At 41.1% G+C, this 23,517-nt stretch overlaps 1 protein-coding gene and 2 long non-coding RNA genes across 4 annotated transcripts in view; 2 read left to right on the top strand and 1 right to left on the bottom strand.

Moving 5' to 3' along the window:
* Nucleotides 1-23,517, bottom strand: part of il1rapl2 (interleukin 1 receptor accessory protein-like 2) — a 301,062-nt gene that overhangs the window by 245,334 nt on the left and 32,211 nt on the right. For both annotated transcript variants that reach the window (XM_040173723.2, XM_040173724.2), the window contains exon 2: nt 3,728-3,839. In XM_040173723.2, the coding sequence (XP_040029657.1) occupies nt 3,728-3,839 (112 nt within the window). The remainder of the gene's footprint in view (nt 1-3,727; nt 3,840-23,517) is intronic.
* Nucleotides 641-1,408, top strand: LOC144406310 (uncharacterized). Its single transcript, XR_013467583.1, has 2 exons — nt 641-1,014; nt 1,095-1,408. It is a non-coding gene; the product is annotated as an uncharacterized LOC144406310 (long non-coding RNA).
* Nucleotides 21,054-23,381, top strand: LOC120817465 (uncharacterized). Its single transcript, XR_013467357.1, has 3 exons — nt 21,054-21,236; nt 21,333-21,454; nt 21,733-23,381. It is a non-coding gene; the product is annotated as an uncharacterized LOC120817465 (long non-coding RNA).

Raw genomic sequence — 23,517 nt, 5'->3', positions numbered from 1 at the left:
GCTATTTAAGTGGCTTGCATGAACATGGCATAAATTTGGCTTAGTTAGTCTGAGACTATGGAGTCCTGGAGTAAGCTTAATGAGAACACCTGGTTCAAGCCTCATTAGACTAAGTGGAAGCACAGGCTGTTGGTCCAATTGTGCTCATGAAAACCTGAAATGGAGTATGAAACACCATTGTTGCAGTGAATTTTGAGACAACACAATGTCAGAGGCAAAGAGAATTCGCTCCAAAAATTATAGTGAGCATGAAAAAGCACTACTAAAACTAATTGTATCGAACCATCCAGTCATTGAAAGCAAAATCCATACTGCTGCTATTGAACATAAGAAAAGAAGTGCTTGGACTGCAATTGGCAAAGAATTCAATGCAAATGAAGATGTCACCACAAGAACAGTACAACAACTGCAGGTGAGTTAATCTTCATTATTAGGCACAAAAATATGTGTTTGTTTCCTGTTGCCTATACCCTGCTTATTTATGGCCTACCCAAATACAATACTCCTGCTGCTTGTAGCATTCACATTGAATGAATATCCTGTTTAAAAGGATAGTAACCTATTTTAAAGGGGCATATGCATGTTAAACATGGTGGTAGAGTAAGATATGTTGCACAAAGGAAAATCCATACCTATATGTGAGGGGGAAAGAAATATACAATCATTTCTCCACCATGACCTAAATTATCAGGAGACAAACTTATTTTTATTATGCCTTATCAGTACCAGTATTTCAGATTTCCCATATTACTATTTTTGTGACATCAAAAAAGAAAACTAATGAATGATATCTGCCTTCATAGGTTCTATGGAAGAACATTAAACTGGGATTAAAAAAAGAGAATGCAGCAAGCAGAAGAGAGCGATTTATTACAGGTGGTGGACCACCAATAAAGGACACATGTGATGAATTGGGTGACTTGCTGTCTGGTATAATAGAGCACCAGCAACCTCTGGATGGTATACCAGACAATGACCATTTGGACAGTGAACATGGAGAACTGAGCACAAATGGTAAATATACCTTAGGAAGTAAATTGGTTACAGGACCATATTAGTTGATTTGAGTTTGGAACAGTGGTCTTTTTTTCCAGAGGAAACCAATCAAGAGCCAGTTCACAACGAGCCTGAACCCTCCACATCTGCTATGGCACCCCTGGGAGATGAAGCTGCTACCATCCAACAGAGACCAAAAAAGATAACTATGCATGAAAAGTTAGCCAGAGAATTTCATGAGCGTAAAATTGAATATTTAAAAGAAGAACATGAAATGAAAATGAGAATTCTAGAGGTTGAACTGGATATGAAATTGGGAGAGAGGGCTATGCTCCAAAAAAGAATTCTGCATACTAGTAGCCATGGTGAATATGAGGAATTGTGAAAAATAAAAATAAATGTATTGTCATTTGGCGTGTGAGTGAGTATTAATCATCACAAACTACATTTTACCCGACTTGGTTCACTAGTTTAATTTTGCTACATTATTGTAATTTTGTACAGAAACAGTATGCAAGCACCACCATACCATAATGGATACATTCCATATTTAAATGCTGAAGTGCTGCACTGTGAAAGCAGCTCTGTGTGCAAGTCCTCGCTGGTCATTGGCTGCCTCTGCCACCATGGGCACATCTGCATCATCCTGATCTTCCATTGGCAGGTCAGGACAGCCATGCTGCTTCAGGTAGTTGTGCAGCACAGCTGTAGCAATGATCACTTTGCAGCATCTTCTTGGCTTGAAACGAATCGTATTTCGTAAGCACTGGAATCGAGTTTTCCATACTCCAAACATACGCTCGATCATCCCTCTAGTACGGATATGAGCTCTGTTGTACCTTTGCTGCTCAGCTGTTGTGGGATTTAGATGTGGTGTGAATAAATAGTTACTCTGACCATATCCACTATCACCAAGTAGTAGTCCACTATGTTGTCCACTCTCAAATTGTGCACACAATGAAGAGTTGAGAAAAATCCTTGAATCATGGGTTGCACCTTTCCAACGGGCAACAATGTTTGAAAACTCCAAATTAGGAGTGCATACACCCTGAACATTGATTGAAAAACCGTTCTTACGATTCCTGTATTCCTCTGCATCAGGAGTTGATGGACACTTGATGGGAACATGACATCCGTCTATACAGCCAATCACTCCTGGAAAGTGCCCATATTCATAGAATTGCACTTTATAGTTGGCTTGCCCAGCAGCATCAGGGAACTTGATGTAAAGACTCCTCAGTTCACAAATGGCACTGCAGACTTTGTGAACTATTCTACATACAGTTGGTTCACTGACACCACACAAATCACCAGTTTCACGATGAAAGATTCCACATGCCAAGAACCTCAAAGTGATCAGAACTTGCAGTTGATTGGACACAGGCCTTCCTCTTTGAGACAGAGAGGAAAGTCTAGGCTCAAGCAAAGTAATTATCTCCAATGCATTTTCCTTGTGCATACGAAAGCGGTCTCGAAAAGTTATTTCATCAAACTGATTCAATGGATCACTCCTATCCAGCAGTATTCGTCTGGCTGGCCTTTGTCGTGCATGTTGGTCCTCATTTAGATATTCCAAATAGTCCATGCTCCCAAACAATCCAAGCTCAGTTTCACAAACAGTAGCCTAGCCTACTAAGCGGGAGTTAAACCTGCCTCCTTGGCAGATTAGTTTAAGCTTCAATTCAGTCCAATTTAGTCCTGGAGTAGCTCTAATGCTCAATTTTGCAATCGGCTTTGTTTAATCCAGAACAGGCTTAATCCACGAGTATTTTAAGCTACGTCTGTGCAAGTGAATTTCAGTTAAGCCAGCTCAAACAGCATTTTAGTCTGGGACTAGGCTTGAGCCTTGTCTCCGAAACCGGCCCTTAATGTAATGCAGAAGCCCACGGACATCATCCTCCGACGCTGCGTGAAGGACTGCAATGGGATTGTTATTCACTTGATTAAACCTCGAGGACCCACAGTGTCAAACACAAGGAAGCAAAATAGTAAGACAGGAATTCATTACAGGGGAATCAATTGTAACTGGATTGTTGAACTCAGAAGACTTGATACTGCTAAAGTCGGGAAGCACTTGGCAGGACTGAATGGTAATACGATCACATGTGCTGCTGGTAATATTCATAATTAGAGAATCTCTTCCTTTAGCTGTGAATAGAGCCTGAATAAGTAGCTCGCCTGGATGTCAAACACATCCCCTCACTGTACGTGTCACTCTAAGTTTTATGGAGACGGCATGGCAAACGCTAATAGCCCAGTCGTCCTCGCTCCCTGGAGCCGATCAACGCGACACAACAAATCGATCCCAAATAAAAGACCATCAGCAGATCTGTCATCAGCCGGCTGTCAATACGCAAATGCTGCACACGCTCGGCAGAAAGAGGAGGGGAGGGCAAAAGTGCTCTGGGAGCTCTGAGGTGGAGGGTGATTGTGGAGAGAGGAGACAGGGCATGTAGAGGTACGCAGCATTGCATCAACTAATGTCCATAATCCATTATCAGATAGCAGAACAAAGATATTGGGAAGGAAGAGAGGGACCAAATTTGAAAGCAATAATAGTGAGGAGTAGACAACGTATGACGTATGAGAGACGAGTGGCATAGCCCTCTTGTTGTTTTCTAGGAGACAGTGGAGAGGATTTGTTGGAACAAAAACTTGTTTTTGCCCATTTTATCAGCAAAAGGAAAAGACTTGAAGTTGTAGACAACAGAACACATGCGGTTTATCCTACCGGAGTTCCTCTTAGAGATGTACTTGACGCCGTCACAGGCTCCCGAGGCAAGGAGGAGGAGGAGGAGGAAGAGGAGGGATAAAGGCTTCATCTCTCTATTCCCCGCTGGTACCTGTAGACATCAGGGGACAGTGGAAGCTCTGTGTTAGAGATTACAGGTAGCATGTGTGCTGTTACACACTGTCAACACCATTACACCGACACCAAGCGTTACAGACTAGGGGGGGAGGGGGGGGGACAGCATTCTACACTGTCCAGTCCAGCGCTTTCTACCAAAGGGGCCAAGCCTCCAGCTGCTCAGCAACAGTGGGTGAATGCAGGGGGAAATCTTACTTTGAGGGGACGTTGTCAGTCATTTGGGCCATTCCAGAGTTTAAACTTTGCTCACATTTGAATATGTAACAACCTACAACAACAATAACGAATACATCATTTTGATTTGTGTAAGCAGAATTCTCCAATTTGTTTCATTTTTCTTTAAACAGATTGACCTCACAGAACTTTTCTTTAATAAAAATACCTGCCATGAGTATCTTAATATCCGATACCAGAATTCGATGCAATACCGCAAATAAGATACTGTTATATTTATAGTAACAAATCAAACATCTCTATGGATCCCTTTTATACAGCGTGTTCCTGCCCAGCTGTTTTAACATGTCATTAATATTAGTATTAGGCTACAGCAACATATTAATGAAAACTACATGGTGCCATCATAGCATTGATTATACACAGCTATGTAATGTAGCCAAAGTAGGCTACTTTCAGATTTAAATTTTTTTCCAATAAGCCATGGGCGGATCTTAAGTGCGCTCTAATCTTGCGCTGTTTCATTGTATTCATTGTGTCAAGTATCGATAAAAGAAATATGCAAAATCTCAGACCTCTTGGCTTTTTCTCATCGGAGCACTGCTAATAAAAATATTCTACAAGGAAATTAATGTTTTCTTTCGGTTGTGTTTGGACATGACACATTTTTCAAATCGATGTTAGAACGTGAAAAGTAAAGAGAAAAAACGGCAACAACAATGGGGCAATCCCAAATGTGATTGTGTTTGGGCCAAACTGCTGTATAAAAGTGAAAGTCAAAACACTATTACAAAAAGGGCAGCGACAACAGCACCAAATAAAAGGCATTAACATCGATCCAAAGCCCAGATTTGATGAGGTTATGAAAGCATCAATTTTTTTGGTTCAAACAATTGGATTCAAAATACAGAAACAAAATCATATTTGACCACTGGCTGGGAAATACAAAGGCTGCTGAAGCTTTGGGGCACACAAAGTGTCTTTGACCAGTCATTTGAAATCACATTGATAGAACACAATCAGATTTTCTTGTACTTTCTTTGTGCAGACAAACACAAGCACACACGTGCGGTCGGGCACCGACACACATTGTCCGAAGCGCACTCTCTCCGTCCGTCGGAGTTTGCTCACCTGTGTGTGCACACTCCAACGTGCACAGTGTGCACACGTGTGTGTTTGCGGGCACACATTGGGCAGAACTCACTGTGGGGAATTGTAAACACGTGAGCATGTAGGAGCACAGAAGAAAAGCAGCTAACTAGAATGGTGAAGGCCAGTGGGTCAGGCTAACCAGGCTGGCTCATGTGTTTTGCGTAACGCTGGATTTGGGACTTCTTCAACCAATCGATTGAGACAACAAAGATACCATTACATAGAAAAACATTAAAAAAGAAGAAAAGAACAACGCTTCAAAGCAAATGATTTAAGCTATGCACCGAACCCACTGCGACAGCCACATGGGGACCGACCCGACTTAGCAGGACCTGTAGTGCACACAGTCTTTGTTTTTGTTTTGCTGCCTCCTGGCCTCAGAGGCTGCAGACAGTTTCCAGTCATCAAAGCAGGAAAACAGGTTGTGCCGGGTCATGTTTTACTGTAGCAGTGGAGGCTAAATTGAGCTGTTGGCTTCAGGTAAACACAGTAAGGCAGGCACTCTGACAAGCAACGCCGAGAAAAAAATCCAAAGCGTGAGTCAGTCCTACGTGGGAAGAATTTGCCGTGTCTTTTTTGAAAAGTCAAAATATAAACTGAAAGAGGATTGCCGGCGGAGTTTGGCATCAGGACCATATATAATTTTGAGATGTAAACACCTAAAAATAGGAATACGATACTTTGAAAAAACATGTGAGGAAATGTATATTTTCCCACACCTCCTCCACAACTACGACGGGCCGGGTCGACTACAGAACAGACGCCGAGGAGCTGCTGGGATTCAGAAAACTCAACACGGAATTTTAACTGACCTCAGAACAGGGCATGAAATAAAAAGATTATAAATTATATGGGGCATCAGCAGTCCATTTCATCACTTTCACTGTCAGTTGGAAATCAGAATTAATGTCCCTTTGGGGGTGTGGCAAGATCTACGATCTGTCATCAATCTTAGTGCTGTTCCTTCGAACTACCCTATAAAAAGCCAAATTATATTAGCTTAGTTAGTTCTGTGTTATATTCCATTGAGGAAAAATAGTTTTTGAATCATTTAGTTTGTGTATCAGATGTTTTTGCTGTTGTTTTTCTGTTTTGTTGACTTATCCGGTGACAACAACAAATTTGAGGGCGAAGAAAAACAAAACATGAATATGTTTAATAAAGGTCACTCAACAGCAGATTTATAATGCTTTCTTGAAGAAAGATGTATTGAAAGAATACGTCCCAAAGGTAAGGAGACATACTAAAACACACACACACACACACACACACACATGGTCATATGGTGGCACAGCATTAAAGAGGTTTTTATCCACTTTTAGAGCCTTTTAGTCTGAAACACAGCAAGGCTTAATGGAACTGCTAAAGGCTGTGTATGGTGTGTGTGTGTGTGTGTGTGTGTGTATGTGTGGAGGTATTCTTGCACTCTAGCTCACAATTACAAAAAAAGGCAAAGGGACTCAGCTGGAAAGGTTTCTGATATGTGCCTAAACCCAAAACATGTACAGTATATTAGCAGAAAAATAGATAATAATGAGAAGTGGCACATTTGTGAATGTATTTACAAAGGAGAAGACATATAAACCATTGAAATTGCTTTACTATGTATGACAGGATTTCTTCCCACAGGAACTCTTTAAATGTGTTTGGCCAAATAGCCGCTTAGCAACTGTAACAAGGCACAGCAGGAGCTAGGATATTGTACTTTGGGCTTTCAGCCTATTAAAGAAAGCAAAAACACAAAAGCCAATTTACGAGAAATTAATAAATAATTAATTATTAGTTTTTTGTCTGCTTATATCTCTGAGTGTAGAGTATGGTTATCTGTTCGCTAGTGCACTTTATCTTTAACTTTTTATTTTTATCCTTTTAATCCTTTATTTTTAAATTGTTTATTCTAAATCCCCAGCCTTATATTTTATTTATACCGTTGATTTCAACTGTAAATTCGTAAATTGAACATGCCATTTGTTAGGTTATCTTATCTGTCGTTTATTGCTATGCACCAACCGCCGTGTCAAATTCCTTGTATGTCTGACATATTTTGGCAATTAATGTTCCTGATTCGTGATGTCTAACTATCTCTACTTTTCTTTACTTCCGCTCATTAAGATTACATCTCAGCTAATAAGCTAGCGAAACAAAACCCAACCCTTCTGGTTTCTCCATGCTTGTCATGGTCTTAAGCTAAATGTCAGACCCAAGACATATTTGTAACACTTTAAATGTCACAATTTTTCACAATCGAAAAGTCCTTTCAACTTTTTCAACTCTTACTAGCAAAAACATTTACTGCCGATATGCACTGGTTAGCCAAAATAAAGATATTATAATAAAAGAAAGATACCGTTATATTCAGAACTAGTGTCTCTCAATTCAAAACAGATTTTTTCATACAGGTGTCAATCAATCAATGTGTTGTGGTCCGGGCTGTTGCTATGACGCTTGCAGCTCCTACTAAGAGAATTTGTCAATGCGGTCAGCTGTCACACCAAAGAAAAATGGTAGACCAAAGACAATCGGTAGCCAAAATAGCCACTAGTAGTCAAAAACTGACATAATATTTCTTTTAGGCCAAACACACAATCAAAGATTCACTTTTACAGTTGGTATCTTTATATGTATATTTTATTTCCTTTTGTCAATAACCCACAGTTTTCTGTGCCTTACAAAGATAAATTGCCTAATTTACTGATACAAAAATCATCAACAAGGGAATTCCAACCAAGCATGTAATTTCTTGCCAAAACCATAGCAGCATTGATTATGGGCACAGCTGTTAGATGTGCAACCTTTAGGACCTACAATACGCGTTCATGCTAATGGACCGGCGATGGTGCATGAACGCATACATGTGCACGCAATGAAGGCGTGCTCCACTTGAGAGTCCTGTCGTTTGACTCTTTATTTTACTGTATATAGCTCAATAGAGTAAGTTCCCTTAAAGTGACCCTGATATATTGGGCCTGGTTCACCTTCACTTTGAGGATACTACACTTCCGTTATTGCTCACCGACACACACCTACGTTTTCCCCCAACCATTAAACTCTCCGACTGTCACACAGATTCGCTCATAGTTGCCGCAGCCTTCCCCCGACACGCTCATTGTCATAGATAGGCCCCCTGATTAAACACTGCTCTCTCGTTATCCCTGCATCTCTGTTGGCACCCTCTGCACTGCCTCATGCCCGTCACACACACACGCACAAGGACACCAAGGTCAGTGATGCTCTCGCCTCTTTTCGCACACATACACACCGACACACTTTGTAAGAGGGCAGCGGGAGCTTGTTTGATAGTTTGATCCACCGTGAATCAAGCATGGAAACGGAATCTCATGGCACACATTTGTGTGTGTGTGTGTGTGTGTGTGTGTGTAGCGGTTGAGGGTTAAGGCTTTTTAAAAGGTATTTAAATTAAACCCTAATGACCTGCAAAATACACCTTCAAACGCAATAAAGAAAGAAAAAACAGAGTGGGTGTTTGCTTTGAGTGAAAGGGTATCTAAGTGGGTTCAATGCACGCACAAGGAAACACACACACACACACACACACACACACACACATACACACTGAGAGACAGTCAGAGAGAACAAACACTATTAGAGCATTCCAGTCCCCCATATCTTTCAACCACTCTGACGCTTTGCCTTTTTGTCTGTCTGTCTCTGATAATGATATCCCAACACAAGAGGAGGGGGAGATTTAAGCAGACTCCCAGTGTGTATAATGCACACACATGACACGCACTCAGAGAGCCTGAGCTGTCCACAAGCAACATGTACTTATACATTGGTGTGAGCTTGTGTGTCTGCTCCCCAAGGACCTAAACAAGTTGGCCTCTATTTGAGCCTATGGGTGTAAAAGTTTTAAAGAATCATGTTACTGCAGTTAACGCGACAAATTACATCCGGTTAGAAGTTCAAGCGATAATTCTAAACAACATGCGGATTTCAGTGACTGATTTCATTTCTAAGTCAAATACTGGCGTGAACGCTTGATCACACACACACCAAGACAGCCACAAACACACACACACACACACACATCCAGACACACTGATAGCAAGCTATTCTTGTCTCAAACAGACCGGTGTTAAGCCATTAGGCCGCTTCAGCCACACATCCAATATTAAAGACGGCCTCCAGCCATATTCTGTCGCTCTGTCTCTTCCCAACTGAATGAGTCATGCTGTTTTGGTTACAGAGGCAGTCTGTTTTACATGGAAACATAAGCCGCCTCGTCATCATTATGAAAGATTTAATGCATCCTTTTAATATCTGCAAGAGAGAGGTGTCCCCTTTTTCAATCTGGGATGCCACGGAGTGTCCAGTTTGGAAAGGAATACACAAGTAATGTATAAGTGTACAGTGAGCACCATTTTATAGTGCATGTAAATACTTCCATAATTCCCTGATTCAGGACACTTTTCTGTTGCGATCCCCCAAAACACCGTTGGACTTTTTATTCCTGACGTCCTCTGGCTACAGAGGGGCTCCTTCAAAAGAGATTCAAGTCTGTGTGTCAAGTATCCATCCCACTAAAGTGTCCTTCATGAAGCCCAAAAATCATATATGGAAACAAGAGGCACCAAAAGACATTTGGACTTCAGAATATTACCTTTATTCTTCAAATACAGAGTTTACGGTAGTAGCTAGTAGTGGATATAATGATTGGGGAAACAGCTGCTGAAATTAGAGGTTTGGCAGTATCGATGGTATGGTAGTGACTTTTTTCCAGGTAGGGTATTTTTCTTGGGGATTTATGTCGATAGTTAAGATGATTAATTAATTAATCATTATGATATGCAGTTGTTTCTCATCACGACGGGTTGAGATGTTGAGGCATGATTCGATTATGATTTGAACAGAAAGTACGACACTTCTTGGTCGCCATTTTACTGTGTTTCACTGCTTTTAGCAAACTGAGTGTCTTTACACTCAAAATCTACCTTTTAAATCTGCACCAGTCGTGACGGAGAATCTAGAGCACAAGCTACGGCGTAATGGCTGTTAGTTGTATTTTCCATCTCTAAGTTGTGGTGATAAAAATATTAAAGAAGTTTAAACTGTCACCTTTACGCTGTGCTGTCAAGATAGACAAATTAATATACCCGCAATTCCTTTTTTCATTTTTGCTAACAGCAACCATTTAAATGGCGGCATTTAAACATCATACACAGCCTTTCCTGGTGTATGACGCAGTGATACATGTTATCTCACCTTCACCTTTCTCCCCCTAATCGTTCTTTTCACCCCGACTGCAGGCCATCTGTTGTCATTTGCGTCAGTTTGTCCGAGGGCAGATTTTCATTTCATTTATACATTTAGATACAAATGTTTTCTTTTCCAGTGTAAGCAAAACATAGATGTAACTCCAGACAGCTCCTCCGTAATGCATGAACTGTACTCTAGTCCACGGATGAAGATTGACAGCTGTGCGTTAGAGCTCTCATCCACAGCGAGAGAATATGCAATGAAATCTTATCTGGTACATTTAGTATCAGCGGTGCGCATCTAATAGACCTGCAGGCCAGCTATGATGGACGTACACCTTTTTCCGCGTGCTGGTTCTATTTGTACTGTGGCCCACCGGCCTTGACTTTGACACCTTTACTTAGGGTCAAAAATAATTTAAGACAAATTTTGGATTAAGACTGAGCTGAAGTTTTGTGCGATTTGCCTTTAATTATTTGTGTGATTATTAAATTAAAAATCAAGTAAATGAGTACAGCAGAACCCATGTTAATGGCATGAACATGTTATTGCATTAAGGGGAAATGCATGGTCAAATTGCAATTGACCAATCAACCACAGTTTAAAGATAATCTAGGAGTGTACATCACTGCTCAAAAGTTGCAAGCCGTTTCCATCCCCCACTGTTGTGTCCAGGTAACACAGAATGGCAGTCTGTATTGGGTTATGCCTGAAACAGATTTTGTCCTCCATCTGTCACTCACATATACCCATAGTATATTTTAGCAGGTTTCGCTGCATCAGAATGCAGCGAAACGAGTCTTGAAAGGTATGACCGTTCCCATCTGCCGTCCCTAATTTGAGAGATGTGGCGCACACGCATCGAGCCCCTTGCAATTATGCACGCCTCTCCTAATGCAAGCACCTTGATTAAATGTTGCACAAAAAGTACCAGACGCTCACAAAATAAGACTGGGAACACCTGCCCTTGTATGGAGTGCAAATTGTTAAAACTGAACAGGCTTTCCTAAACTTAAAAGCAGGTGAAATCCAGGAAACAGTCGTGTTGACAATGGCTTCCTGAGCACTTCATACATACACTGATATTTTCCTCCAAGGCCACACATTACTGAAACATCTGAGGACCACCATGTAGGTTCACACCATGTTGGTTCGCATCAGTTACATGTCATGCATATTGTACAGCCATAGGTGTAGATCTCCGGTTGACACAAATGACACAACAGAAACCGTAGATTTTGTTTTCAATCAATACCTCAATACCTTTATCCATTCAGAAGCTATTAATAGATATGTCAGGGGTGCGCACTTTGACGCTCGTCAGTCGACTTTGAAGGGTTAAAGCATGCTTTTAGTGCAGGCAGGCTAGAGGGGATTACTTTTTCTTTTTATTACTCTTCGTGTTCTGTTATATATTAACACACGGATACATACAAACATCTTAATACAAGCATAAGATGGGCTAACGTACCTTCCAAAGCGCGGCGGCTGCATGGCTACAGGTACAGCCTGCAGTCTCCACATCTCCCGTCTTGGTAACCAAAACCCAGGCGTTATGCGCTGAATTGTTAACGGACTGGCTTGGTGAAACATCGGCCTTTATATGCCCATATCGTGTAAAAGTACGCAGCCCACTTTGTCGGAATGGAGGTACTGAAACGCCTCTGAGCTTTTCAGGTTATTAATTGCATTCTCATCCACCGCCATGGAATCAATAAAATAAGAAAAGATCTTGGATGTTGTGATGCTGGGCCATATCGACATGTTGTCCGCCCATGATGTTACCTTACTTGGATGCGGAATGGTCAAAACACCATTTTTAACAAGATTTTCGGTCGAATGTTGCCATTCCAAAGCCATTTTTACACCACTACTCAGCCTGCGCCGGAAGTTCTTGGCAGAAACAGGAAGTAAATCGGAAGTGCCCAGGAAACTTGTCTGTACAAAGTTACTAAAAGTTAGATTTTGACAGTCCCTGTGAACAAAAGCGGGAGCGTTGTGACTCCTTTTTAACCCAAAGGATCTGCCAAAAGCTAATCTTGCATTCTTGCCTTCTCTGCAGCTAACTGCTTTATATTTTAGATAGCTTGTTATGGATGCCTATCGAGGATCTGTCTGAAAAACGTACTGCACCCACCTGCTTTTCTGGACAGATTAAAGTCAGCATGTTCATATAAACTTTTATGTTTATGTTGGTGGAGTCCTAACGTGGTGCTACTGTACAATATGATTGTGTAGTGATACATGTTTGATTGTGTTCTGATACTGCCGTACTCTTCCCTGGAGCTTTAATATTGTTGTAAATTCAGATTTGAGATTTTTTAAGTTATTACGTTAAGAAGATTTATGCTGATGGATTTGTGTAGTACTACGTAGTACTATGCCCTTCTTTTTACTCGTAGCGCGCAGCCACTGCGAATTGCCATAGTTCCTCCCTCTGCTGTAAGAGTAGTTACTACAACGATTGTTGATTTAGTCTCTCTCTGTGGTTTAAATAGTAGTCGTTAGAACAGTCATCCATGCTCTTGCTCACCCCTACTGATTGACAGCAGTTACTACAACTACTGTCATTTTTGTCTCCCTCTGATGGTGATAGTCTTCACACAATCCTCCTCCATCCTCTGGGGTTTGAGAGTCGATGAGTTGTCGCTTTTTTAAGCTGGTATTGATAGTTTAGTGCTGAAAATCTATTATGCTACTTGATTTATAGTTTGGTTAGTAACTCGTTAGCTCAAGGTGTTTTTTTATTTATTTAGTGAATTATCTTATTGGTGGAGGGTGTCGTATGTTTACAGATTAACCAAATTAACCAACAGGTCAAATTTGTTATTGTTGTTATTATAATTGAATTAAATTAAGTATTAGCTACAGACGAAGATATTTGACAAAATATATAGCGTAAAAGCACAGATGTGACATTTCCTGGAATTTTCCAATTAGAAAGAGGACTGTAGCCAAAAAGAGAAAGCACCTAGTCAGCAATAATATTTGAGGAGTTTCACACTGCTAATATCTAGTATGGGCCAATAAAAACATTTCCCACTCAATAACCCCACCAGCAGTCATTTATTGTGGAAAGCAAAAAGGTTGGACCCAATTACACTGTTTATCGCAGATTTCGATCCCATCATTGGCAGACAAATGGTTTGGCAGGTCAGGCTATTATCTTAAACTATCCGGTATCTTCTTATTTACGGGTCGGAGCAGAGGGCTGGTCTTTTCTATGGTTTTCTCTTGCTGAATTGGAAGTCCTGACAGCTGTATTCTTAAGATGTCCTTTTGCACGTCAATGTCGGGATGTTTTACTCACTAACTTCAGTAGCTGCTGTCTCCCGACATCCTGCATCCACGTGGCTCCAACAAGGCCCTCAGGGGCCAGCGCTTATCGCACCGATCTCTTGAAATTCCAGAAATCATAGCGCAAAGACGGCAGCTGTCTCTGAGACGCTCAACCCGTTTTAAATCACATTCCACTGTGAAAGAAACTTCACTCAGCTGCAGAGGAAAAATCAGCAAAGCGTGACTGTTTGAACGGAAAGCACAGGTCTGGTGTGTGGTTCAAAGTATTGTAAAGCTGCTATTGCGGCATACAGTATATTTCAAGGTTACATGTTTAAGGCCCATTGGTAAATCAATTAATAGATTCATAAGAGCCACAAAGAGACTGCATGGTCAATTGATTCCTGGATGTTTGTTGACTAGATTGTTGGAGATCATGCTGTCTTCCTTTACGTAATGTTTTCTGCATGGTCTCCCTTACGTGTCCGTCTCCCTCACACTCTGACCTTGTCCAAGGCTCTATCTCTCCAACAGATGCTTTCGATGATTTTTCACCTCACGTGCATTTTAGTGTCTCTCCAGATAAAGCTTCTTTGTGCATCCAGGTCTGCTCCGTGTCTCTGTCAGAAATGATCTTTTCCTTTACAACTGTTATGACCGGACCTGAACTCGGTACGAAATCAAACCAAGTTTATTACAAAAAAAACTAGGGCTATCAACTAGGGCTGTCAATGAATATTCTAAATTCGAATGTGAAAATTTATATTCAAATGTAAAAAAAAAAACTCAATAGAAACTCAATTGCGTCTGACTGTACTGACTATGTATTCCACGAATAAAATATATTAGATAGGCTACAACAGCTTCATGCACTAGTTTGATTATTTGCCGTTTCATGCCCCAGGAAAAGTTCCATGTTCACCAGCAGAGCTCCCTCGGAGCATTCAGTGTTGGTACGGTAAAACTTTTGTTTTAATGTTAATAATATTTGTTTCAAACAATGAATGAAGCCTGCCATATTTCGGACAAGAATCGCAACCTGAAATTGCTTGCACAAAACACCTAATCGGCATTTGTTTATTGTCATTTAAACCACTATGCGCAGAGAGTTTTCAAAACTAAGTCTCCTTTTTTCAAAACTCTACACACATTTCTCAAAACTGCACACACAAAATGTAAAATGACTCACATCTCCTTCAAAATGCAACACTGCATTCAAAATGCCATAAACACATGTCAAAATGAAGCATTTGTATCAAATGTCAAACACTTCTTTCATAATAATACATTTTGGGATATACCATGTAAACACTGCTTTTCTAAATCTCAAGCTATTTGGTCTTTCATAGGCTTATATCTACATTTCAATACAATGTTCTACAGTGAAAGTGATGTGCTGAGAGGGGTAACAAGTACACCGGAAACCCCAATACTATGTAGAAACAGAAAATAATTATTAGGCCAAACATTACTGTTGTATACATTAGCATACAACAAAACTATAAACATGTAAACCAAAAGTATATTCTTTACAGTAGAATACTGTGTGGGGGGTCCCGGTCCAGGAATTGGCAGGGGGGGAGAGGGGGTGCAGTCCCCAGTGCTACGCTCCATCTCTTCTCCGAGCTGGGTCTGACCACAATACTTCGTCCACATCACAAGATACGTTTTCTCTTGCCAAACATCGAGGGAAGTATCTCCTAGCATGGCGTATACAACCTTGGACAGAGGCAACTTCTATGTCCCCACATGCGTCCTCCATTGCCTGGAGAAGCGGCATGCAGGCTTAGGGTTGGCGATCATACACTTTCCAGCGCCAGGCTGAGAAGAATTCCTCTATGGGATTTAGAAAAGGTGAATACGGGGGTAGGTACAAAACTACAAATTGTGGATGGGTGGCAAACCAGTTTTGGACCAGACCAGCCCGGTGAAAACTAACGTTGTCCCATATAACCACAAATCTAGCAGGCGCCTGATCTGGATCAGGGACAAGCATTGTGTGAATTTCATCCAGAAAAGTGAGTATATGACCGGTGTTGTATGGACCCAGTGTGGCATTGTGATGGAGGACCCCATTTTGAGTGATGGCAGCACACATGGTTATATTACCCCCACGCTGTCCCTATTAATAGGCCCACTAAAGCAGTGATTAGTTAGTGATCAGTTAAGCAATTAGTGTTTGCACATGTGAGGAGTGTGTCTGTGTGACCTGGTGAATAAGTGTAGCATTTTGATTGGTTGTGTTTGGAAAAGGAAAGTAAGTCACTTCCTGATAGATCTTTGTGTTTTAGGTAGAGAATTGTGTGTAGTGTGTTTTGCGCAATTGAAAACTGAGTCAAAGGCTGAGAAATAGCTTATGGTTTTGAAGATTTGGCATGTAGTTTTGCACTTTGAGTCGGAGGTTTCAAAAATCGTGTGACATGAAAATATTTTGTGTGTAAGCAGTTTGTAAAAACTGTAATCACAATTTAGTTCTTGGCTCCTTTTTGTTTTCAATGTTTTGTCAGCGTTTGGGTCCATCCACTGCTGGCACTTTTGCCTCACATCACGTTTTTCAGGCCACCGTCCCCCTGATGGCGAGATGGAGCAAGGATCCCCTATTCTACAGAGTTTGGTCCGCCATCTTTCATTTTTGAGCTTCGCACCCCTTAGACGTAAGCATAAACGCGATCTGATTGGTTAGTGCCTGTGCTGTCGTATCAGCATGAAAGGTGCTGTGAGTGAACAGGTGCCCAGCTTCAGAGAGCTCCTGTGGGTAGTAGTGATGGGACAACCGACTCTATTATGCGAGTCTGTTCAACCGGACGGTCATTGGTTGGCCTACCGAGTTAATAGATTCGGTCACCGGTTCGCGACGAGGGGGGCTGGGCGCGCCTATCGCGCGTTTATTTCCCCCGCCATAGTCGCTCCCATACGCCTGAATCGGTGGATTGGTTGATCACAAACAGGCAGAGACCGTGTGATTACAGAGTCATGCAGCAGCCTGCGGTTAGTTCTCCTTCAGTAGCTGGTGCGGTCTCATGACCGCCCGTAACAAACATTTTAGCCTACTCAACATAACTACCAAGATGACGTGTATTTGTATGTTATGTCGGCTGATGTAGCGTATGAATTTCTTTACACATACATCTAAGATGCATGAGAAATAAAGGCTCAATGATCGGTTGACAGCGCAAACTTGCCGAGACACCGCTTGATTACAGATTCGATGGTGCACGGTTACATTCGGTCTCGTTCAGCAGCTCGGTGTGCGGTCTCCTCAGTTGACACGGTCCCGGTCTCCACGGTCTCCTCTGGTCATTTACATAGCGTGCACCGCATTTGTTAACGAGTAGGCTACACACGATTTCTAACCCATGATAGAAATATTCCCTGCCTAACCTAATGGGAGTTGTGAATTGGTAGACCTAACCTAGCCTACCTAACTTGCCGTTAATTTTCATTTGGCAAGAGTTCGTTAACTTCTCAGTTAAAGTGCAGAACCGGTCACCTCATGACTTAAATACGGTGCACTGCATTATAAACAGTTGTCATGCACAAAATAGCCTACTGCAAAATGGTGTTTTGTAAACACAAACATTAAATAGCAAAATTATATCACAGCGTTTTATTCGATGCACTTATACATACAATGGCTCATGGGATTGGTTCTCCACGTTAATAGTACAGCATTCAGTAATTGAGTCGCTCTCACGGTCACACCGCATCCGTGCTTCCACAACACTTCAACAACTCGGTTCAACTCGGTTGTCACGGTTCTTTTCTTCTTTTGTTTCTTGGTAGATGACTATCTCTGTAGTATACCGCCACCAACTGTACAGGAGTCTCTTAAGGTTCAGTCGTGCGCGATCAAGGTAGCCCATTTCCTGATTGATTCTACCACCACTCCAGTGGAGGCGCTAGTGAGCTAGATTAGCCTACTACACACAGAAGAAGACCACCGATCGCGCGCTCAAGCACACTGAAGCGCCGGCACGAATGAATGGTTGAAAACCGGAGTGAGTTGGTTCATTGACGTTTGGCACTCGATTCTCCCGCTTCAGGTACACGAATCGGGTTATTTAACCGGCTCTTCGGTCAGTTCGTCAACACTAGTGGGTAGCTGAATGTGTGTATTTATCAGTTCGCTACAATATGTTGGATTCATGTTAATGTGTATTTAAAGATAATAAATACAATTCAGATTCTGATTATGAAGACATTTAAATTTCATTTGATTTTTTTTTTCAATTAAAAAAAAATTCTCAACCAAAAATTTCACGACCCCCTGTTGAAGACCTCTGCCATATATCATTAATCTAGTTACCTAGAAAACTAACCCGGAATAGAGAGATATTGTTCCCATTTCATTGCATTAAATACATCCGCATTGATGTAGATTTGTCAAAAAGTCTAACATAAGGCTTTGCTAGGTCAGGCACCAAGATTAGAAGCAAGCAACTTTTGAAATGGTTGTTTTCTGAGTGGAGTGGAAATCGATCGAGGCTTTGACAAAACGCAAGGGATTATCCAACTAGGCATAAGTATGGACACGAGGTAATTGTTTTCACATAAAGTGTATAATTACAGTTTTGTTTGGTCTCTGTAACAATAGAAGGTCTTATACCCTTGAGCTCTTTGCATTGATTTGGTATGTAATCACAGCATATGACCTAAAATGAACTGAGTTCATTTGATTCTCAAAAAACTATGACCTCCTTTTTCAGAACAACAGGGTCGCCTATTCTCTGCAGCCACACCAACAATCTCATTCTGAGGAGTGACTCATTGCGTGTGTGTGTGTGTGTGTGTGTGTGTGTGTGTGTATGTGTGTGTGGAATGCAAAGTGACAGAAATGAGTTCTGATGGGGTTTCTGTTTTTCTTCATGGTAGTGACCCCCCCCCCCCCCTCTCCCTCAAACACCAAAATACAGATGGGCTTGTTCATGTACACAACCTGTCTGCGTCTGTAGGAATAGCATGTGGCTGCCCTGTGCCGATATCTCGAGATAGCTGACATTTGGAAATTTGACATTCTTCACTTTCTTCCCACACTGAGTGCACGTCGCCTTTTGTGTGCCGGCTTTTCATGTTCTCACAGGTCAAAAGCTATTTGTTACATGGTGTATTTTCGTAAACGTGTGGTTGTTATGAAGAAAAGAAAGGTCAATTCGTGGTCACATGCAATCGTGGCCTCAATCTTTTGTGTCTCAATGTGGCCTGGGACCTTTGTCATATAGGAATATGTCATCAGTGTTCCCTCTCCTGCTCTCTTTTAATATATAATATTTGTTTCTAATCATGTCTTTCCTGCTTTCAGTCCATTGGATCATGTCAGGTACACCAACTGTAATTTTACAAAAAATTATTCAATAATTACACATTTCCATACATTGTTTTTAATTTAGAACTGCAATCTCAACATACGTAAAAGGAAGTGGCTCTTTACAGTATTGTTCCGCTAATAACATGGTTTATGAAGCACTGTGGGAGGGGCTGATGGGAGGGTGGGGGGGTCATGTGTTAGGTGAAAAGTATGTGGCTGTGAGTAATCGTGTAATAACTCATATTCATAATGTAATTATGCCATCAATCAGACCCAAGCTCGGATCAGATTGACACAATATGGCCGTCAATGCAGAATGCAGTCTCTCTCCTACGTTTCGATCTCTCCTTGCATCTTTTCCAGGGCTGGAATATCAAATCGATAAAAATCGATTATTAAGTGTTGGCAACGAATTTCATTATCGTTTTGTTGTGTCGCGCGATTATTACAGCACTTAATGGGTCGCAGAGATGCGTGCAGAGAGAAAAAAGAAAGGTAGAGAAAAGAGCAACGGCAGTTGTGCATCACATGGCGGTGGCAGAGAAGTCTATACGAACTAGGTCGTCCAAGGTGTGGGAGCATTTCAGACTAAATACACCAAAAAAGTGTGTCAATGTCAAATCAACATGACATGGCAACTAACTCAGTCAAGGTCATCAAGGTTTTATAAAAATCGGTACTCGTCGTTTTATCATTGAGTTACTGTAAATTAGGGGGGCAACAGTTCAGAACTCAGAGTTAAAATTGGATCAGGATCTTAAGTCACAGATCGGATGAGTTAAAGTTACATTTAGATTTTCCACATTGAGGTCCAAAGTTGTTTTCTTGTTTTTACTTAAGGCTCAATAGACATAGAATAGAATGGAAATAGCTGTTCGTGTTGCACAATGTGAGATTAAAGCTCCACTCATCTGTTCCTGCTGGACCATTTTGAGTCGGCTCCTTTAAGTGTGATAAATGCAACTTAATCTTTGAGGGAGCAGGATTTGGAGCAACAGTTTCTCTGATGTATTTGTTGCATCTGTATTTCAGTTACTATCAACAATTACTGTATAAGAAGTCATTGCTGCTGTTTTTTAAATGGGAAAAAATCTTCAGATATGAAGGGAAGAAGGACAGATACTGTATGTCTGCAGCTTTTTGAGGAACCTTCTCCCTCTGTCTCCCTCTCTCTCCCTCTCATCCTCCCTCTCCATCTTTCTATCTCTGTCTCTCTCTTCATTCCTGCTCCCTTTAGTTTCTCTGCCTCTGTGGATATTTGCTGTCAGGTTGAAAGCAGGGTGGTGTCTGCCTGTCCACCCACACAAGACACCATCAACGCTGATTCAACCCACCGAGGACACACACACAGCAGATACACACACATTTCACAAGGAATACTCATGAACGTGCATTTAGCACTGGCAAAATGTAGGTAGTGTAGAAATAAACTGACATAATGTCTGGAAATGCATTGTTGTGTTTGTAGAGGGGAAAAGGTATAAAGTATAGATGTTGTAACTGTAACTACAGTAGTTACACAAGTCAGTTAACCTGGTAGCTAGCTTAGCCTAGCAGTGCGTAAAGTGGTCCGTTTGCACTCACCGTGTCCTGTTTGACTCAGACTCTGTTTGTTTTACTTCCAATTCAAAAAGCTCTCTCCATCTTCAGCTACCAATCTCGGTCTCTCCAATTTAACTAATTGCAGCTAGCGGCAGTTTTGTTTCCCGGGTCAACTTTGTTTGGCCACATTAGCGCATAGATAAACGCGTTAATTCTGACAGCCGTAGATCTAACCCATTAAGACTTCTATATTTATTTTTTGTTATTTCTGTCATGTTTCCTATGTTATGTTTGGCGTGCTAACACCAAGTAAAACACCATGATCGCCTTTGAGAAAAGATTGGTCTAAAGTGTGGTCTGTTATCCCCATGTTCAAAGGATTATCCCATATTGTATCGACACTATTGTCTTTGGATGTGATCAGCACTCACCACACTGATATCAAAAATCACTAAGCTCACCATTACAATGCAATGGGTCCTGGGTTTCATACAGAATATATGCTTCTGTGTGTGTGTGATCAACAGGTGAATCAAGACTTCCTCCTGCTGTTTGGTGCTGAAACAGCCTCCAAGATGCTTGGAAAGTGGGACACCTCATTCAAGCTCAAGGTCATCAAAGAGGCCAAACAACTGACTCCGACAACTGAGTTGTGCCGACTTCTAAAAGCTGCTGAGAAACTTGCAGAGAACGATGAAACGGGTAAACTACACATCATGCATTGTTCATATTACAAATCTGTTAGCTATTTTCATCTTTTCCTATTAGACATTAATGCCTTGTTTTTCCTCCTGATAGACTAGGACAGTGACATCGCTTCTATGCTGCTTCTTCTCCATCTCTTGCCACCCACAGCAGGACGGAAGAGGAGCAAAATAAGGCCAAGTGCTGCAGTGGAGAAAATGGTGCACTTTCATAAGGTACATTATATGCCTCATTTGTTAAAATTCCACGAGACAGTTTTTTTTTTGTTATATGCACTAGCCATTTGTTGCTTTTAAATTGTGTTCCTTCCAAATGAATGGTATTGCAGGCCAGTATGTCCCAATTATTTGAGGACTGTTTTTCCAGTGAAGCAAATTATCTCATTCACAGGGGCAGTTTACAAAATGTCTATTACATTTACATGGACCAGCAAGTACCAGATTCATCTGAAGGTGCACACATAATATTACTAATACTAATATTTTCTTTTTAGTCATGCTGCTCCATCAATGAATATCTGCAGGAAAGGGAGAGTAAACAACCATACATCCTTGCCATTGGCCGAACCCAGAAGGCGATTGATACCTTCTACATCGCCGTTGACAAACAGCTCATCCTCTGCCAAGCCACCAGCTCGTTGGGTGCTTTTGATGAACTGTTTAAATCCCACTACGTGTTCAACTTGTCTCATGATGAGTCCCTGGTCTATTTCTACACTTTTCTGCAGACAACGGTCTACAACATTGATGTTACCACAACAGATGAGTCTCCAAGAGTTTGTGAGTTGCGGGCAAAATTTTTGAATGACATTTGAATATGTTTAAATGTTTTGTCAAGCAGTGCATGCTACCAGTCAGTGCCTAATAACTCATTTGCGAATCTGACACAGTTTCTATCCAAGCACTAGGTTTAAGTTAGTTTGTGCACAAGATCATTGTAGGCGTCAGTTTTCAACATTTTCAGGTTTTAAAAAGCATTTAATTAGTGTGCATGATAAGGATTGTCAAAGTGGTGATGCAGAAACCTCACAGTCATTTCAGGCGGATTTATACAGTTTACAAAATGGTACAGTGCAGAGCCCTGACACTGAGTATTTTGATAACAATGGATCAGGTCAAAGTATCAAAGAAAACACAGAAGATATCTGTGCTACAATTATTGCCAAACTCCATGGTAGTGGAATGGCAAATAGTGTAGTTTCGTCAATTGTTAGTGATTTGGAAGAATTTGCTGGTGGTCTGCACTCCCAAGTTAAGCATGAAATACTGTCTGCTGTGCCAACAGATAACCCTGTAAGATCTACATTGGAAAAGGGTTTTGACAATTTATAAAACCCATTTGTGAGTTTTAATACTGAAACTAAAAGAATTAAGTATTTCAACAAAAAAATGGGGAATTGTGGAGCCGCTGGAAAAAAAATTAGGAGTTCGATTTGATACAAGACGAAATAAAAGTACAGGTACTTATGATCAGGTCCCAGTGAAAGAGACTTTTGTTTACATTCCAATTTTGGAAACTATTAAATTTATCTGTCGCAATTCTTATATTTGTGAACTACTTGCAAAACCATGTGTATCAAAAGACAGATATGAAGACTTTTGTGATGGAAGTTATTTTAAGTCACATCCATTGTTCTCAAAAACACAGAGTTCTTTACTAATTCAGCTTTACTATGATGACTTTGAGACTGCTAACCCACTGGGTTCAAAACGTGGTGTTCACAAAGTTGGTCTCTAGTCTCTATTTTGTCCTCCGAAATCTGCCTCCAAAGTTAAACTCTGTATTGATGAACATTCATTTGGTGGCATTGTTTCACACAGAAGATGTGAAAAAATATGGCTTTGAAACTATTTTACAGCCTCTAATTGATGACATCAAAATATTGGAGAGTGATGGCATTGATTTGCCTTTCACATCTGAAAAGGTCTATGGCACTATATGTCAGAAAACTGGGGACAACTTGGGGATGCATGGAATAATGGGTTTTACAGAGTCTTTCAGTGGACGTCACTTCTGTCGTTTGTGTTTGATTGAAAAAGAGGATGCTTAGAATGTTTACAAAAAGGATGACCCAAAGATAATCTTGCGTGGAAAAGACATTTTTGAAATGCACTGCAGTGAGTTGCAATTAGGGTCGTCGTGGCACAGGGGTTAGAGAAGGTGTGCTGGGAAGCACAAGGTTAGTGGTTCGATTCCAGGCTGCCCCATGTTCCATGTCGAAGTGTCCCTGAGCAAGACACCTAACCCCTAATTGCTCCCCGGGCAAAAATGTGAAAAA

The sequence above is a fragment of the Gasterosteus aculeatus genome, chromosome 4 (assembly GCF_964276395.1).
Source record: "Gasterosteus aculeatus chromosome 4, fGasAcu3.hap1.1, whole genome shotgun sequence".
Classification (NCBI taxonomy): Eukaryota; Metazoa; Chordata; class Actinopteri; order Perciformes; family Gasterosteidae; genus Gasterosteus; species Gasterosteus aculeatus.
Note: the sequence above shows the minus strand (reverse complement) of the source record. Positions and strands in the feature narration are given on the sequence as shown.